The sequence below is a fragment of the Hemiscyllium ocellatum genome, chromosome 32, assembly GCF_020745735.1.
Source record: "Hemiscyllium ocellatum isolate sHemOce1 chromosome 32, sHemOce1.pat.X.cur, whole genome shotgun sequence".
In the NCBI taxonomy this organism is placed as follows: domain Eukaryota; kingdom Metazoa; phylum Chordata; class Chondrichthyes; order Orectolobiformes; family Hemiscylliidae; genus Hemiscyllium; species Hemiscyllium ocellatum.
The window spans coordinates 25,899,683-25,917,473 of NC_083432.1; the positions used below are offsets into that span (position 1 = coordinate 25,899,683).

Genomic DNA, 17,791 nt, shown 5'->3' on the forward strand with positions numbered 1-17,791 from the left:
TGCAATGAAAATTGGCACTTTATTTTTGTATTTTTTGAAACTGAACCTACTTCTTAAAAACACACAAATCCACACGCTAAAACACAGCTCATGTGGTCAATACATTTGTCCAAGCTTAATGAGCTGAAACATATATACAATGTCAACCAAACCCCCAAATAGTGTGTATAAGACAAAATAATTCTACAAAGATACAATTCCAGGCCAATTCAAATCTTTAAATACAAAACTGGTGTTACATTAACCAATTTGGTCAGCAATTTACTCAACATTCACATGGTATTATTTGCAGTCATCATAACAGTTCATTTCCAACAAGTACAGAATACAAAACGCAATAGTTATAATTCTTCAGATATGCTAATTTTCAATGTGAATACACATTTCAGTGTCTAAGGAAACGTGTCATGGTACAGTGTTTTAAAGTTGGAGGAGGAATTCTATGCCTACAACGCCTTAGCTTTATAAAGTCAGCTACACTAGCTGGTGTCACTCATGTTCATTATTTACAAATGGTCATACAGATATTTTTTGCTTTGAATTTTTGTTTGCTGATTCTCAAGTTTAATAGCCACTGGAATTTCTTTTTAGAAAGTACAATGTAAGCAACAATTGTTTCAGCCAAAGGTTACTGAGAGGTATTGTTTTTTCAATAAAGCAGCACAGGAAGAGTGACATTTGATCTAGACTAAAAAAATGGCTGCTGCTAAAATTCAATAGTAAATTGAATATATTAATAAAGCAACAGGAGAAGATCACTTAAACTTGTTCCACCACAGGTGCAGTTGTTCAAGACCTAGCAATTTCAAAAGATTACGGTCTGTTTAATACTGTTACAGTACTTGGCTTCTACCACCAGAAGGTGCTAGTACACTTAAAAACGTGACAATATTTTCTCCTATAAGGTGCACTGCTTCCAATCAGGATATCTTCCCTCACAGTAGATAACACACTTCAAATCAAAAACTCAACCAGATACAATGTTGCACTTTATTACAAACATGCATCTCCCTAAAAGTGGTTTAAGACATTAAACCACAAGTGTGGTAATTATTTTATAGGAGTCAGGTTGGTAATGACATTTCACAATTTCACAAAAAAAGTAGCTTAAAAATCAAAGAGATACTATCGCATTGCTTTTGATTTCATGCAACAGTGCAAAAAAGTGTGAAGCGAGAGTTTATAATACAGCACCCCATAAAAATAAGTTAACCAATTAGAAATATGCATTTGTAAAATTTGTTATCAAGTAGAACATGAGGTAATACAAAATCAAGGAATTTTCTCAGCTTTAGAAGACATGTGAATGTTATCCCCCGAACAATTTAGAGTAAACTTTAAAATCTGTTTAACCTTCATTTTTTTCTTTATTTGCAGTATACAGAAATTAAACAGTAGTTAAATGAGACATAAGAACAGAAACTGTACCTTGAGAGTTGCACTATACATATGACTTTGGAATACTGTATACAGAGTTCCAAAGCGAAACAAAGGCAAGGAGGCCAAGGTTCAACGGAAAAAATTAAAATGGCACTCTAGACACTGCTGACTGCAAGAAAACAACTGCCACAATTACATTTAATGCTTTTTCACCCTAAGTGTAACATTTGCCACTATCAGGAACCAACAGCTATTTTCTTTCCCAAATACGTATACCAAGGCTTTTTGGGGAAAGGAGCAGGTGGAAAGTTAAGAGTAGGCCAGGGATAAATATCAACTTCAAACAGCAGGAGTTTCACTGAACCTCCCAAATACAATTTGATAATTGCATTGCACTGCACTGTTCAATTTAGAATCAAGCCTCTTTCAAAGCAGTTTCAAAGATCATGATGTACAGACCAATATGTTAGGTCACTTGCTGTCTACAGTTTCACTATCTAGGCAATGGAAAAATAAGCACAATTACAGATTGCGTTGAAACTTAATGCACAAGCCAGGAGCACACCATGACAATCCTTTTGGGCACTCCACTCAACTTGCTTCTGAAACCTAATTAACCAATCTTCCAATATGAGACAAGATGATTAAGAGTTTAAATGCTGGTGCTTTTACTTTGACAGGCTCTGTATCAGAATATACCTGCAAATTAAACTGGAATGCAGAGGATCTAAGCAGTTTCTTTGTAATACATATATATCTATACATTTTGCTTTTAAGCTAGAGGCTTCAGATAGATACTTTGTTTTAATACCCAAGACAGACCTTAAATGAAGCTAGCCCTTCAAATGGGTACATCAATTGTTTAAATAAATACAAAGCAAAAAAAAATACATTTCTGTATATGTAAGCCAAGACTTACATTAAGTAAATTTTAAAAATACATTTCAGTAGAAAAAAAGCATTGAAACAGTGACAAATGAGAAAAGAAAAGCTGAACAGATGGCTGTTAGACATACGTGCAAATTAACCTTGTGCTTTTCACTTGTTCCCTCTTTGCTCCTTTACAAAAAAAGCCAAACTAGTTTGAGTAGTGAAATCAAATACATCAAATTAAGCCACTCTTTAAACCCTTGGTGCTAAATAGTAGCTTATAATTATTACATTTAGTAAATGCAGCCCAATGTTTAAAATATTACATTTAATTCTTATTCCTAAATAGTAGCAATTGGGCAGAAAACTTAACAGGGAAGACTGAAATTATCTCAATGGCCAATAAATTTAAAAGCAGCCAAAAAAAAATCTCCCCACAAAGTTCAAAATGTTACTGATGCTGGTTGCAGCAGTCAAACTACAAAAAAAAAATTGAACTTAATATAATTGGCCATGAAATTTATTTTGTGTAAAACAATAGCAGAATGCAACATACAGCACAGCACTTGCAAGCTGTGTCAAGGAACTGAAGTTTCTGTCAGTTAATTGCACAGATTACATCAATATAACTGCAACACCAATTCTGATATTTTCAAATTGTCACCTCACTTGATTTTAGATTAGCCCAGTCACCTTTCACAAAATGTTTTATTTAACTTGGACAAATTAAATTTAATCAATGCCAAATATTTGAGTTGTTAACCTTATAGATCTTAAAAATTACATTGATTTTAAAATACCCTCCTACTCTTTTGTCTGGCAGAAAGTTTCCATGGCAATTCATTCTATTCAGTCTCAATTAAAAAGTGAGAAATGAAGAGGGATAATTTTGCCCAATATTGGATAAACAGGAATTTAATTTCCCTTGTGACATCTTCATTAATAGGCTTAAGTTGTCAATTATACACAAGTACTAAGGTTTTGAAGTAGATCAAACACCATTTACAGTTCAGTTTCTGTACTGAGCTTACACAGGTGTTACATTGGCAGGAAACATACTTGCTGCTATAGGATAGTTAGTAAATTCCAGTATTTTACTGGGATCAATTGTTCAGCAGCACCCAATGGTCTAACTTGTACCAATTGTAATCAGTAACCCAGGATTTCTATTATTCCATATTAGACTCCATATTCTACAACCTTGAAATCGACAGCAGTTGCGTAGGACACTGCTTAAAAATGCTAAACCTAATGCTTTTCATAAAGTAAAGAGCAAGGAAGTTAAGGAAAAGCTTCCAATGTGCATTTAATATATAAACAAATTTATTCTCTAAATACTGTAGCAGTCTTACACACAAGGTACTATGAGGTTAGATGCTGACTGAAAAATACCCAGCAAAAATTAACCAGTGGCCACCATTTAATACAGTCCTATGTCTGTCTTCACGATTTTCCTTATTTCCTTGTGCTTATTGAAGTTGCAACATTTGGGCTCAAGCCAAGAAAGAAAATGTACTGCTATGGTTAAAAAGTTAACAAAGACTAGCAGACATCTTTGAACTTATCAGTTTTGTAGCATAGAATACCTAGAATTTCTATTCAAATAAGCTTGTTTGTTGATAAACCATTGCCTTCAGCACAAATATTTATAGACAAATACTAATGTTCAGCCAAATCTCCCTTGAAGACATGCTTCATTTGTTGGTTTAGTATCTGTTTACATCCAAAACAGTTAAACCGCAGTCAAGATACAATTACATTTATGGCCAAGACAACCAATATCACTAGCATCTACCACCATAAACTTGTTAGGGATAAAGTTCCAGTCAGCTATTTAACTTTTGCAGATTTGCCAGTCTAAATTACTAATGAGCTCTGGAAAAAGGCACCTTCTTCAGCCTGAGCAAGTTTCCAAGGATCAAACTGTAAAGGTTGTTCCTTAGAAAGCTCAGTAAAGTCTGTGGTCCCTGAATCCTCCAATGGCTGCTGGAATGAGACCTGAGTTGTAGACTGGCAAGAGGTCAAAGTGCTTGATGATCCCCCTGTGTTTGAAGGGGTTGATGAAGCAGACGTTGGCAAGTGCCTTAATATTAAGTCAACAGTTGGTAAAAGAGGTTTGAGAATATGGACTGGACAGAAGGCAGAGCCAGTAGGGTTGAAATTAACCTTGTTTTTATCTGGACACGAGTATAGCAAAGCCTGCCCAAAGGAAATTGTCCTGAAAAAGAACACAGGAGTGATTAATTCACAACCATATTTAACCAAACCGATTTCAAAGCATTTCAACCCAGATAGAATTACATAAAGACAAAATCTGAGTGTCCAAGTCAAGATAAACTGAATTCAAGTCAAATTAAATTAAGCTGAACTAAATTGTGCTAAGGGCATTTTGTTACAGTCAACACTTCACTTTTTTTCAGAACTGAATTCTGAACTCAGTTAACTCTGCTGTCAGACTGAAGTTTCACCAGCAACATAACTTTTGCTCTGGACTTCCAGCATCCACAGTTGGTTTTTTTTTGCAATTTGTTACATATTTTTTCTTTAAAGCATTACAACTGGATTCTTGCAGCACAGACAATAAATTGAGAAGCCCCTCAGCTTGTAATGCTTCTCTTCAGGACCTTGTGTTGCTCTCTATTGCAAGGTGCAGAGTTGTCAATGACTTAGAAAAATTCCAAAGTAATACATCATCTGACCCCTTTTCTAAAAATTAACTAGTCTGAGCACATGCTTTCATCAAACTCATCTTGTCCTGCTTCTCAAATTTGTTTCAAAAATTTTGACCCGATGACTTAAATGTTACTTTTCAACTCAAATAGTTTTGATGGCAGTTAATTTCAGACAACTCAACCGTACGTACTATTTTCCCAGATTTCAAACATCATACAGCATGTTCAAAAGGCAGCAGACAATACTGAATGGTTTTTAACAGCACAAATTTAAAACCTTACTAATCTTCAGAGCCTTTGAATTCTCAGTTCGAGCACCATTAAATGATGATCTGGTCACAATGACCGTTCTGCTACAAAAGTACATCTTGTTATATTAAGCTATTTTTGTTTAGAATTCAACATCAGTCTACTGTTCCATGATTTGTCCATTCGATTTATTTACTTTTTCATATTCTGGTGAAATATTAATGGCTGACTATAATCTTCAATATTGTTTCTATTGTTTCTTTATGCAGCAGAATTTTGAGAGGAAGGGAACGAGGCAGAAAATGACAATGCAATGCAAGCAGAATAAGGCCCAAGTGCAACGAACAAAAAGCCTTTAACTAACTGTCATTCTTTAAGCAATGATGTTTGACTATCTCACTGAAGTCCCAATCCTAATTTTAAATATGGAACAGAAAACAAGTAAAACTAAACAATCTATTCATTAATTTGGAAATGAGAAGTTTTGATGCAAGATTTAAAACCTCTGGCTCCATTAATAATGCTGTGGAAAGCGAAACAAACTGCACTTCACTTGGCTAATTGGCTTTTTCTCCCCCAAGTTAGCACAACATGGATAAGTACATCATCTACTTACGGTGTTTCTTCAAATGCAGTCACCCGTTCGCAACCTTCTGGAGGCTCTCGCTTGAACATATAGCTGTGGTTAGGTTTGGGAGAAGAAGCATACTTCAGAAGGGGGGAGCTTGTGCCACTATCTGGATCAATGAAAACAGAAGAGGAAATGAATCATCAACATTGGGCTCATAGCCAACTCATCTAGAATTACAATTAGTGTTATAACTGAGAATATGCTTTTGTTGAAGGATTCAGTGAAATATAAAAAAAACAGATCGAGTAATTGAAGCAATGCACATTTGAGGTGCAACTTCATCCACATTTCTAGATGCCACATCTTTTTTCAGATGATCACCAGAAAATGAATATCCAGCATTGTCCCACAACCAGGCCACTGAAAACTTGAGGGTCAATGCAAGGTAAACTGCAAATGAGCAAATTAAGCCTCGTTTTTGAGCACTGTTCAGTCCAAAATAATTTGAGATTTCTGTTGGTTAATATCAACATTTTTCTACTGGATTGCTCAAGTTAACAAAAAGCAACATTGTCAAAGTATTAATAGAAGCAAAAATACGGGATTAAGCCAACACTAAATTGAACAGAAGACAGGTAAGCGATCAGCAAAAACACAAGCATACACGAGAAGAGGTATCTCAGGACAGTAATTTGTAGTATGCTTACTGCTAGAGAAAAACTGCAACAGGGATTGACAACTCGAGGTGGTGGGGGGGGGGGGGGGGGGGGGGGGGGAGAGAGCACATCAATATTCTTTTGCACTTTTAATAGCTCGGTTTGTACTCTGTAGGTTATTCAGTTTGTGAATATTGTCATCCATAAATTGCTTAATCTCTTATTGGATATCCTGCTATTTAAGACTAGGCAAAGTGCAAAGCAAGCATATTCTAGCCAGAGCAAGTGTTAAAACTGTACAATGAATCAGTGTCTTAGGTACGTTAAATATTGGATCAAACTTGGCTCCAAAGTCCATTAAAGTCAAAGAAATTACTGACACTGATCGAAACAGCATCACAGAACAGATGTAAGGCCACAATCGCAGAAAGCTGCTCACACCTGCCTGGCTCTTCCCACTGAGCCAGCTGCTCCAGGCGGGGCAAGAAGTAGAAAGAAAAAAAAAATTCAGTTGTGTTTTATTCCAAATGATTCAGATTAAATAAGTCTTTCAAATTAGACCACAATCTCACCTTTGTCTCGAACAAAAAATGATACATCTTCTATAATAGATGGCCCCTCTTCCTGGCTTCCATTTGGATACGAAGGGGAAGGAGATGGGGAGGGATATGGAGAAGGACTACTATAGCCACTCGTCTGCTCAAGAGGGATAGGTGAAGGTTCACTTTGAGAACTGCTGCTGTGTCGTTGTGAAGGAAAGGGTGCCCTGTGCCCATCAGGTGCTTCCATTATCTACAAAGCAGATGTAGGAAAGACAAAAATCAGTGATTAGATATAAAAATCTCCAAAGCACAATTCACAGTGACCAATAATTAAAAATACACTCAATATGCGCAAATTCACTTACTTGAGATTTGCCCCAGACCCAAATCCTTCCCCATCCCTTCCTTAATTGATAGGTCCTGACAGATAGTATGGTCCTTCACAGTTTATTGGGAATTGCGATTATAGTGCAAACTGCATTGCTGAATTATCCACAGGAAGTCCACATACCTATCCCCTCACTTTTAGCAAGGATTTGGTGAAGAGCAAACAGGTAAAATGCTACATGGCAACATTAACAAGCTTTAGAAAATATAAAACTGCTTGTATTTCTTTTCAATTATTTATACTAGTTACAATCTGCCTAAAATTTGTATGAGCAGTCAAAGACAATGAACTACTTTATCATGCAATAACTACAAATATACCCATTTCAAACAGGTGTGCTGTTTTGGAAAATGTAGGGGGTGATGGATTCTCAGGGGAACGTAGCACAAACAACCAAGTTTCTGGTATTGAGACTGGCTCTAATGCAACGAACTGACCTGGACAAGGACAGATTGCACCCTAAATTGGAAGGGGACTAATATACTGGCAGGGAAACTTGCTAGAACTGCTTGGGAGGATTTAAACAAGTAAGGTGTGGGGGGAGACCCAGGGAGATATATTGAGGAAAGAGATCGATTGGAGATGGGAACAGCTGAGAACAGAAGCGAGTCAAAATCAGGGCAGGCAGGGGCAAGGTAGGACTAATAAATTAAACTGCATTTATTTCAATGCAAGGAGCCTAACTGGGAAGGCAGATGAACTCAGGGCATGGTTAAGAACACGGGACTGGGATATCATAGCAATTACAGAAACATGGCTCAGGGATGGGCAGGACTGGCAGCTTAATGTTCCAGGATACAAATGCTACAGGAAGGATAGAAAGGGAGGCAAGGGAGGAAGGAGGGTGACATTTTTGATTAGGGATAGCATTACAGCTGTGCTGAGGGAGGATATTCCCAGAAATACATCCAGGGAAGTTATTTGAGTGGAACTGAGAAATAAGAAAGGGATGATCACCTTATTGGGATTGTATTATAGAGCCCCCCCCACCCCAAAATAGTCAGAGGGAAATTGAGAAACAAACTTGTAAGGAGATCTCAGCTATCTGTCAGAATAATAGAATACATATGGTAGCGGATTTTAACTTTCCAAACATCGACTGGGACTGCCATAGTGTTAAAGGTTTAGATGGAGAGGAATTTGTTAAGTGTGTACAAGACAATTTTCTGATTCAGTATGTGGATGTATCTACGAGAGAAGGTGCAAAACTTGACCTACTCTAGGGAAATAAGGCAGGGCAGGTGACTGAGGTGTCAGTGGAGGTGCACTTTGGGGCCAGTGACCATAATTCTGTTCGTTTTAAAATAGTGATGGAAAAGGATAGACTAGATCTAAAAGTTGAAGTCCTAAATTGGAGAAAGGCCAATTTTGACAGTATTAGGCAAGAACTTTCAAAAGCTAATTGGAGGCAGATGTTCACAGGTAAAAGAATAGCTGGAAAAAGGGAAGCCTTCAGAAATGAGATAAGAAGCCAGAGAAAGTATATTCCTGTCAGGGTGAAAGGGAAGGCTGGTAGGTATAGGGAATGCTGGGTGACTAAAGAAATTGACGGTTTGGTTAAGAAAAAGAAGGAAGCATATGTCAGGTACAGACAGGATAGATTGAGTGAATCCTTAGAAGAGTACAAAGGAAGTAGGAGTATACTTAAGAGGGAAATCAGGAGGGCAAAAAAGGGGACATGAGATAGCTTTGGCAAATAGAATTAAGGAGAATCCAAAGGGTTTTTACAAATATATTAAGGACAAAAGGGTAACTAGGGAGAGAATAGGGCCCTTCAAAGATCAGCAAGGCAGCCTTTGTGTGAAGCCACAGAAAATAGGGAGATACTAAATGAATATTTTGCATCAGTATTTACTGTGGAAAAGGATATGGAAGATATAGACTGTAGGGAAATAGATGGTGACATCATGCAGAATGTCCAGATTACAGAGGAGGAAGTGCTGGATGTCTTGAAATGCATAAAGGTGCATAAATCCCCAGGACCTGATCAGGTGTACCAAGAACTCTGTGGGAAGCTAGAGAAGCGATTGCTGGGTCTCTTGCTGTGATATTTGTATCATCGATAGTCACAGATGAGGTGCTGCAAGACTGGAGGTTGGCAAACATGGTGCCACTGTTTAAGGGCGGTAAAGACAAGCCAGGGAACTATAGACTGGTAAGCCTGACCTCAGTGGTGGGCAAGTTGTCGGAGGGAATCCTGAGGGACAGGAAGTACATTTATTTGGAAAGGCAAGGACTGATTAGGGATAGTCAACATGGCTTTGTGCGTGGGAAATGATGTCTCAAATTTGATTGATTGAGATTTTTGAAGAAGTAACAAAGAAGATTGATGAGGGTAGAGCAGGAGATGTGATCTATATGGACTTCAGTAAGGTGTTTGACAAGGTTCCCCATGGGAGACTAATTAGCAAGATTAGATCTCATGGAATACAGGGAGAACTAACCATTTGGATACAGAACTGGCTCAAAAAGGTAGGAGAGGGTGGTGGTGGTGGATTGTTTTTCAGACTGGAGGCCTGTGACCAGTGGAGTGCCACAAGGATCGGTGCTGGGCCCTCTACTTTGTTATTTACATAAATGACTTGGATATGAGCATAAGATGTACAGTTAGTAAGTTTGCAGATGACACCAAAATTGGAGGTGTAGTGGACAGTGAAGAGGGTTACCTCAGCTTACAATGGGATTTGGACCAGATGGGCCAATTGGCAGAGAAGTGGCAGATGGAGTATAATTTAGATAAATGCGAGGTGCTGCATTTTGGGAAAGCAAATCTTAGCAGGAATTATACACTGAATGGGAAGGTCCTAGGGAGTATTGCTGAACAAAGAGACCTTGGAGTGCAGGTTCATAGCTCCTTGAAAGTGGAGTGACGGGTAGATAGGATAGTGAAGGCAGTGTTTCTTATGCTTTCCTTTATTGGTCAGATTATTGAGTACAAGATATTGGTTAGGCCACTGTTGGAATATTGCGTGCAATTCTGGTTTCCTTCTATCGGAAAGATGTTGCGAAACTTGAAAGGGTTCAGAAAATATTTCCAAAGGTGTTGCCAGAGTTGGAGAATTTGAGCTATAGGGAGAGGCTGAACAGGCTTGGGCTGTTTTCCCTGGAGCATCAGAGGTTGGCAGGTGACCTTGTAGAGGTTTACAAAATTATGAGGGGCATGGATAGGATCAATAGACAAAGTCTTTTCCCTGGGGTCGGAGAGTCCAGAACTGGAGGGCATAGGTTTAGGATGGGAGGGGAGAGATATAAGAGACCCCCAAGGGGCAACTTTTTCACGCAAAGGGCAGTATGTGTATGGAATGAGCTGCCAGAGGATTTGGAGGTGGCTGGTACAACTGCAACATTTAAGAGGCATTTGGATGGGTATATGAATAGGAAGGGTTTGGAGGGGTATGGGCCAAGTGCTGGCAGGTGGGACTAGATTGGGTTGGGATATCTGGCCAGCATGGACAGGTTGGACTGAAGGGTCTGGTTTCCATGCTGTACATCTCTATGACTCTGACTTCTGCTCTACCATGGTTGTGCTCTTGTGCAACCAATGTTATATAAAAAAAACACTTTAGAATCAGCGCCTAAACTGTCGGCAATGTAACTACATTACAGCAAACACACGCTTTAGAAACGTGTCCCTAATTTGTCAAATTTGTTGCCATGATTTCACATTAACAAACAAGTTATTGCAGAATCACCTCTACATCAAGATTTAAACAATATCATGCTCAATTTGGTTGTAGCACACATATAAATTTGAAAATTCAGTTATTCACACATTCAGTACTCACCACAACATGACTTGCAATTCTTTAATGAGACAGTGCTACATTTTGGGAAGTACTACCTTTTTCAGAGATACCTAATACATGATATATCTGATCTCGTGTTGCTTAAAGATTGAAAAGTCTGGCACTGGAAGAGCGCAGGTCATGCAGCGTCCGAGAAGCAGGAAAATCAACATTTTCGGCATAAGCCCCAATTCCTGGTCAACAGTTTATGCCCGAAACATCAATTCTCCTGCTCTTCAGATGCTGCCTGACTTGCTTTTCCAATGCCACACCTCTCAAGTCTGATCTCCAGCATGTGTTGTCCTCACTTTCTCCACTGCTTAGGGATGCCAGATGCTGTAGTCTATATTCTTACCCTAATCCAGAAATTAACAGGGATTTAACCAGAAATTAATGAACCATTTATCTTCTTTCCATCTCAGATCGGAGAGAGAAATAAGTGCAGTATGCAAATCAATTATATGCAATACTACTTTGCAGTGTCGGATACGGTCAAACTATGATAATGGGCTATTCTCCAACCTAATGGATTATGTTTAAAGAACAACGGAGCAAATATTTAAAATTGATAAAGTAAAAAACTGAACTTGGGCCACTTATTATGGGAATTTTCAATTTCACAATGGAAAGAAATCCCGGTTTTTGTGACACAGTTGAGGCTCAGTACTGATCAGAAGACAGTGAATGTACCGGTTTAGTTGACTTCCCATCCAAAAAAAATACAATCTACTCAAGCTGTCAGAGAATAGTTCTAACTTAAGACATGCCGACAGCCAGAGTGGTGTGGACATCATGACTCAAATGAATGAATGGCACTTCATCAGTGCCATATTAAAATCCAACTGCAAAAACTGACAGGAACTCGAATTTAACAAGATTAATGGAATGGCAACACCAACACCGCAATATTCCCAAAATATACTGAAGCTTCATTCCAGAATATGCACCCAGTTTGAGGTGGAATGGAAACCCTCAACTTAGAACTCCTTGATTAATTAAATAAAACTGATTTTCTTTCACACTTAAAATTTAGGGGAACCTGGACACTGGGTACTGGCAGACGATTCAACCTTTGCGCAGTTCTGCTGAAAAGAAGTTCTATCCATCGTCATCTGCAGATGGGCACTTCCAGCAAAACAAAAATGGTTTCATCTGACACCCTGCTCAAGGCACACTTATGTGGTGGTGGTGGTAGTAGAGGAACAAACATCCCCAAAAGGCACACCCAACCCTTATCTGTATAACTGCAACCCTAAAGATTAATCTTAAGCTTTCTTGTACAACTTTAAGTAAATGCCAGACTGGTGAACTACAGTAACACTGCAGCTGATCAGAAAATAGGTCAGCACATATTTCTTTGTAAATGCCATTTCCAAGCAATGAAAAATCTTAGCACAGGAACAGGCCCTTTGGCCATCCAAGCCTGCACTGATCCATATCTTCTATCTAAATCTGCCACCTATTTTCTAAGGATCTGTATCCCTATGTTCCCTGGCCATTCATGTATCTGTCTCGATACATATGACGTTATCGTTCCCACCTTTGCCACCTCTGCTGGCAGCACACTCCAGGCACCCACCACCATCTGTTGACGAACTTTTCACATCTATCTCCCTAAACTTTTCCCCTCACTTTGAACTCAAGACCCCTAGTAATGGAGTCCTCCACTCTTGGAAAGAGTTTCTTGCTATCCACCTGCCTGCACCTCATGATTTGTATGCCAGTTCTCTACCAGTCTAACTCATACACGTGGACCCCATGCAACTTCACATTATCCATCAGCCAGCCATGGGGAACCTTATCAAATGCCATACTGAAGTCCATGTATAGGACATCACACCCCTTCCCTCAAATCAACTTTGTCACCTCTTCAAAGAATTCTATTAGGTTTGTAAGACACGACCTTCCCTGCACAAAACCATGCTACCTATCACTGATAAGCCTAATTTCTTCCAAATGGATATATATCCTATACTTAGTATCTTCTCCAATAGGAGAAAGTGAGGTCTGCAGATGCTGGAGATCAGAGCTGAAAATGTGTTGCTGGAAAAGCGCAGGTCAGGCAGCATCCAAGGAACAGGAGATTCGATGTTTCGGGCATAGGCCCGTATTCCTGTTCCTTGGATGCTGCCTGACCTGCTGCACTTTTCCAGCAATCTTCTCCAGTAGCTTCCCTACCACTGACGTCAGGCTCACAGGTCTGTAATTACCTGGATTATCCCTGCTACCCTTCTTAAACAAGGAGACAACATTAGCAATTCTCCAGTCCTCTGGGACCTCTCCTGGTTTCAAGGATGCTGCAAGGATATCTGTTAAAGCTCCAGCTATTTCCTCTCCTGCTTCCCTTAGTAACCTGGAATAGATCCCGTCTGAACCTGGGAACTTGTCCATCTTAATGCCTTTTTACACTTGCTCCCTCCTTTTGCCAACTTGACCGAGTAATTAAAGATCTACCTGTAACCTCAACATCTGCCGTATTCCTCTCCTCTGAATACTGACGCAAAGTACTCATTAGGAATCTCACCCATTTTCTGACTCCACTCAAATCTTTCCTCCTTTGTCCTTGAGTGGGTCAACTCTCTCCTCGTTCCCCCCTGGCTCAGTACTTATGAATAAAAAGGCTTTGGGGGTTTTCCTTAACCCTGCTTGTTGAGGATCTCTCATGATCCCTTTTAACCCTCTTCATTTATCATTTCAGATTGGTCTTACATTCCCTGTCTCATGACTATAGTTCCCTAATCTTACTATTTCTCTCCCTCGTTTTCACAGGAACATCTCTCCTGAACTCTAATCCACATCTCTTTAAAAACCTGCCACATATCAAGTGTGGGATTGCCCTTCAAATAGCTGCTCCCAATTTACATTCCCCAGTTCCTACCAAATTTTAGTGTAATTGCCAATTTAGCACTTCCTTCAGCATCACTCTCATCTTTGTCCATGAATATTCTAAAACTCATGAAATTGTGACCACTATTCCCAAAGTAATCCCCCACCGAAACTTCAACCACTTGGCCAGGCTCACTTCCTAACACCACATCCAGTGTGGCCCCTTCCCAAGTTGGACTGCTTACATATTGTTCTAGAAAACCATCCTGGATGCTCTTTACAAATTCTGCTCCATTCTGACCTCTAACACTAAGTGAATCCCAGTCAAAGTTGGAAAATTTAAAATCTATCACCAGCACCCTGTTGCTTCTACATCTACGATCTCTCCATCGATTTGCACATTTGCTGTTGGGAGGCCTGTGGTATAATCCCAACATTGTTACTGTACCCTTCCTATTTCTAAGCTCTGCCCATATTGCCTCACTGTTAGAGTCTTTCATAGTGCCCTCCTTTGACCAGTAATGCAACCCCTCCACTCCTTTTACCTCCCTCTATCCCACCTGAAGCATCGATAACCTGGGATATTTAGTTGCCAATCATGCCCTTCCCTCAACCAAGTCTCAGTAATAGCAATGACATCAAACTCCCAGGTTCTAATCCAAGCACAAACTTCATCTGCCTTACCTACTACATGAGAGCAATAATGGCTTTTTTTTGAAAAACCTAGCTGAGGGCATTAAGCCAATTCCAATATACCTTGGCCTACTACATCGCAACTCTTGCCAACACCTACAATTAAATCAAGAACACAGATCAAATAACTCATTAGTGTACTACAGTACAGACAGTTATAAATGGAAAAAATTCTCATGCAAGTCATTTGAAATTGAAGCACACATTTAAACAGGAAAGCTCTGCACTTAGGAATAGGTGCATGCATCAAGCCTGTAAACAATACTCAAATAAAACATCTAAGTAACTAAAATCAGCATCCTAACAAAACTACCTACCTTCAGTAACTCTTTATCCCCAGGTTCTTTGATAAACATTCCTTCAATTTCTTGATTTATTGCCTCCAAACTGTTTCTAAGTCGTGGAATTAACTTTGTGATGGCAAGATTTGCTGGCAGAATTGGTACAAACTTGGAAGGTCCCTTTCAAAGCCAAATAAATCAATTTATGAGAAAAAAAGTATGCACAATTGAATGAAAAGTTCATATTACCAAATGACAGTGTGAAGGTAAAACACAACTTGTGTAGGAGCAGAAAAGGCTATATGAACAGATTACAAAAGCAGGGACAGAAAATTGCAAGTGGTTGGGATCTAAATATCCCTCAAATGGACCAATTTTATTTAAATTTAAAGTAACAAATTTACAATCTCATATGACATTTCAGTATTAAATGTAGGAGGTTTACAGAAGACATGACTGACACCAGTTTGTTCACTTTCAAACAATACAGGTGCTTCAATTATTTAAGCACTCCCTTTAAGTTTCCATCGATCAATATGAACTGTACTGAAGAGTCAAATTCAGGACATGGAATCACTGAGGCCAAGTTCAAAATTCATGCAATAACAAACAGGGTACAACAAGTTTTACTATTAAGTAATAATATTAATTTAAAACTTAACCATTGTTTGAAACAGGCTGAACAGGGACAACTTGCATCACAGCCTCTTACCTGCTGTACTACACCCAAAGCAGCATGATCACCATGCAGAGGTGACTGTCTCTCTTTATCCTTACCATGCTTCTTACTTAGTTTAGTGCGTTGAAGTTGCTGTCTGAGCTTTGCAATCTGGGGAGATAGCAGAAAGCAAAATAAGTTATATTACATCAAATGTTTTTTACTTTTCCCTTCACTGCAGGAATAATATTTTAAGGTAATTTAACTTCCAATGTAAGTAGTATTTCAATATTTTTGTTAAGCATCGAGAGCAACTTTCAAAGCCTGCATTTAGGAGAAAAACTGGAAAGAGTTGAGGCACCCTAGGCTTGGAATTTAACATAAAGGAGCAAGGAGCTCTAGGATTGCTTAGATTATGCAACATCTATGTTCTGAAATATGGTCGGAATCAATTTTAAAATAAAAAGCCAAATTTACAGAGAGGAGAGATAAGCTGAAGTTAGCAAGTCTTAACTGAAGTTAATTATGCTTTGTTAATGCTCTTAATTTACAGAGCCTGGTATTTTAAAGATGAAAAGCAATTGCATTCAGTTTACATAACAAATAAAGACTTTATATTCAAGCTTTGAAAACTGGGTTACAAACCATGAATAGCAAAATACTTCCAACAGGAATTTCATTTTAAAGAAAGTGAATTAAATTCAAATTAAAGACTCCATAAATAGAACTTAATTGAAATCTTTGTACCCAAGTTGAATCAAGCAGAGATACTGGCCAAGTTAACAATTAATTTTCAAAGTGGAAAGCAAAGATATGTGCTGGCATGTAGTTGCAGTAATTTAGCTTGCATTTTTTTTAAAAAATGAGCCTTTTAACTTGTTTAGATAATCACTATTTTCTCATGTTTCCAAAAAAGATGTAAGTGATAATCAACAGGCAGGTCTAAGCTTGAACTGGGTCCTACCGAGTGGTTAACAATGTTTTGTGCACTCTGCAAACTGAATAATCAATAAAATAAATCACAATATTTTATTGTTTAAGCTAGAAATAGCGTTGCAATAGATAAAAAAGCAACCATGCAAATCACATTTATGTAGCACCTGACATAAGCTGAGAACATTCAGAGTCAACATTGAATTGTTTTAAACAGTAGTTATTGGTGAAACGGAGGGAAGTCAGGCAACCAACAGCTTCTGCTTACAACTTCTTAAATTGGGGATCGAAACCCTAAGTGGGTCACAGGCTAAAGGTTAGGGGGTCTGAGCTCTAAGATACCAGTGGACATCGTGGACCTCTAACCACATTAGAACAGTTATGTTCCTACTCAAACAAACATCCACACTCAGTCAGCCTGTCCATCTCCACCCTCCAAATCCCTCAAATCTCACTAAAAATTATGATATCAAAGGGTTATGGTGGAAAAGATTTTGGAAAGCATTGCAATAGCCCCACAAATGATAAGATAAGCAAGCCTGATGATACCAACATGTTGACGATGAATAAAAGGACACTCATGATACCCTCAATTCTCTTGCTCAAGTAAGATGATGTTTATATTGACCTGAAGGGTCAAGCAAGTCCTAGCTTGACGTCTCAGCTGAAGGGATATCTCAACAGTGAAACACTCCCATAGGTAGGCCATCACGTCAGTCTGTAAAATTTAAGACTCTGAAAGTGACTTACCAGAACTTTAGAACAATTAGGCATGATGAACAATTGTCAGCAAAGCGCTCATCCCAAAATAAATTTAAGAAAGGGATTGAAATGACTTGCTCAAAAGGAAAATACTACCAGTAAGTCAACCAATATGGCACATCTTAACTTCTATACAGCCAAGTACATGGACCAACTGTAAAGATTATTGCATATTTTCCTGGTGTTCCTTGCAAACAGCATCAAGGTTGATTGCAATTTCTTGCCTGAAAAGATGCACAGCTCTGAATTTCATAAGAACATTTAGTCCACATTGCTGAATCTGGAGTCACGTGTAGGCCAGACTCGGTAAGGATGACAGTTTGTTCCCTAAAGAACATTAATGATCCACATGAGTTTTTCCATCAAGACATAAACATGAGACTCAATTGCAGTTGTTAAACGGAACTCAAATTCCACCATCCACTATGGTTGGATTTGAACCCAGGTCCCCTACTTTGAAGAAAGTTAAAAATCACAAAACCATGTTATAGTCCAACAGGTTTAATTGGAAGCACCCTACCTCAT

The 17,791-nt window shown here is 38.6% G+C and overlaps 1 protein-coding gene across 2 annotated transcripts in view; it reads right to left on the reverse strand.

Annotated features, from left to right (window-relative positions):
* The window catches only part of LOC132830905 (glucocorticoid-induced transcript 1 protein-like), a 64,124-nt gene continuing 46,333 nt past the window's right edge, over positions 1–17,791 (reverse strand). For both annotated transcript variants that reach the window (XM_060848846.1, XM_060848845.1), the window contains exons 4-8: positions 15,626–15,742; positions 14,950–15,093; positions 6,971–7,190; positions 5,788–5,908; positions 1–4,468 (exon numbers count right to left, since the gene is read on the reverse strand). In XM_060848846.1, coding sequence (XP_060704829.1) covers positions 4,108–4,468; positions 5,788–5,908; positions 6,971–7,190; positions 14,950–15,093; positions 15,626–15,742 — 963 coding nt within the window. In that variant the 3' untranslated portion in view covers positions 1–4,107. The remainder of the gene's footprint in view (positions 4,469–5,787; positions 5,909–6,970; positions 7,191–14,949; positions 15,094–15,625; positions 15,743–17,791) is intronic.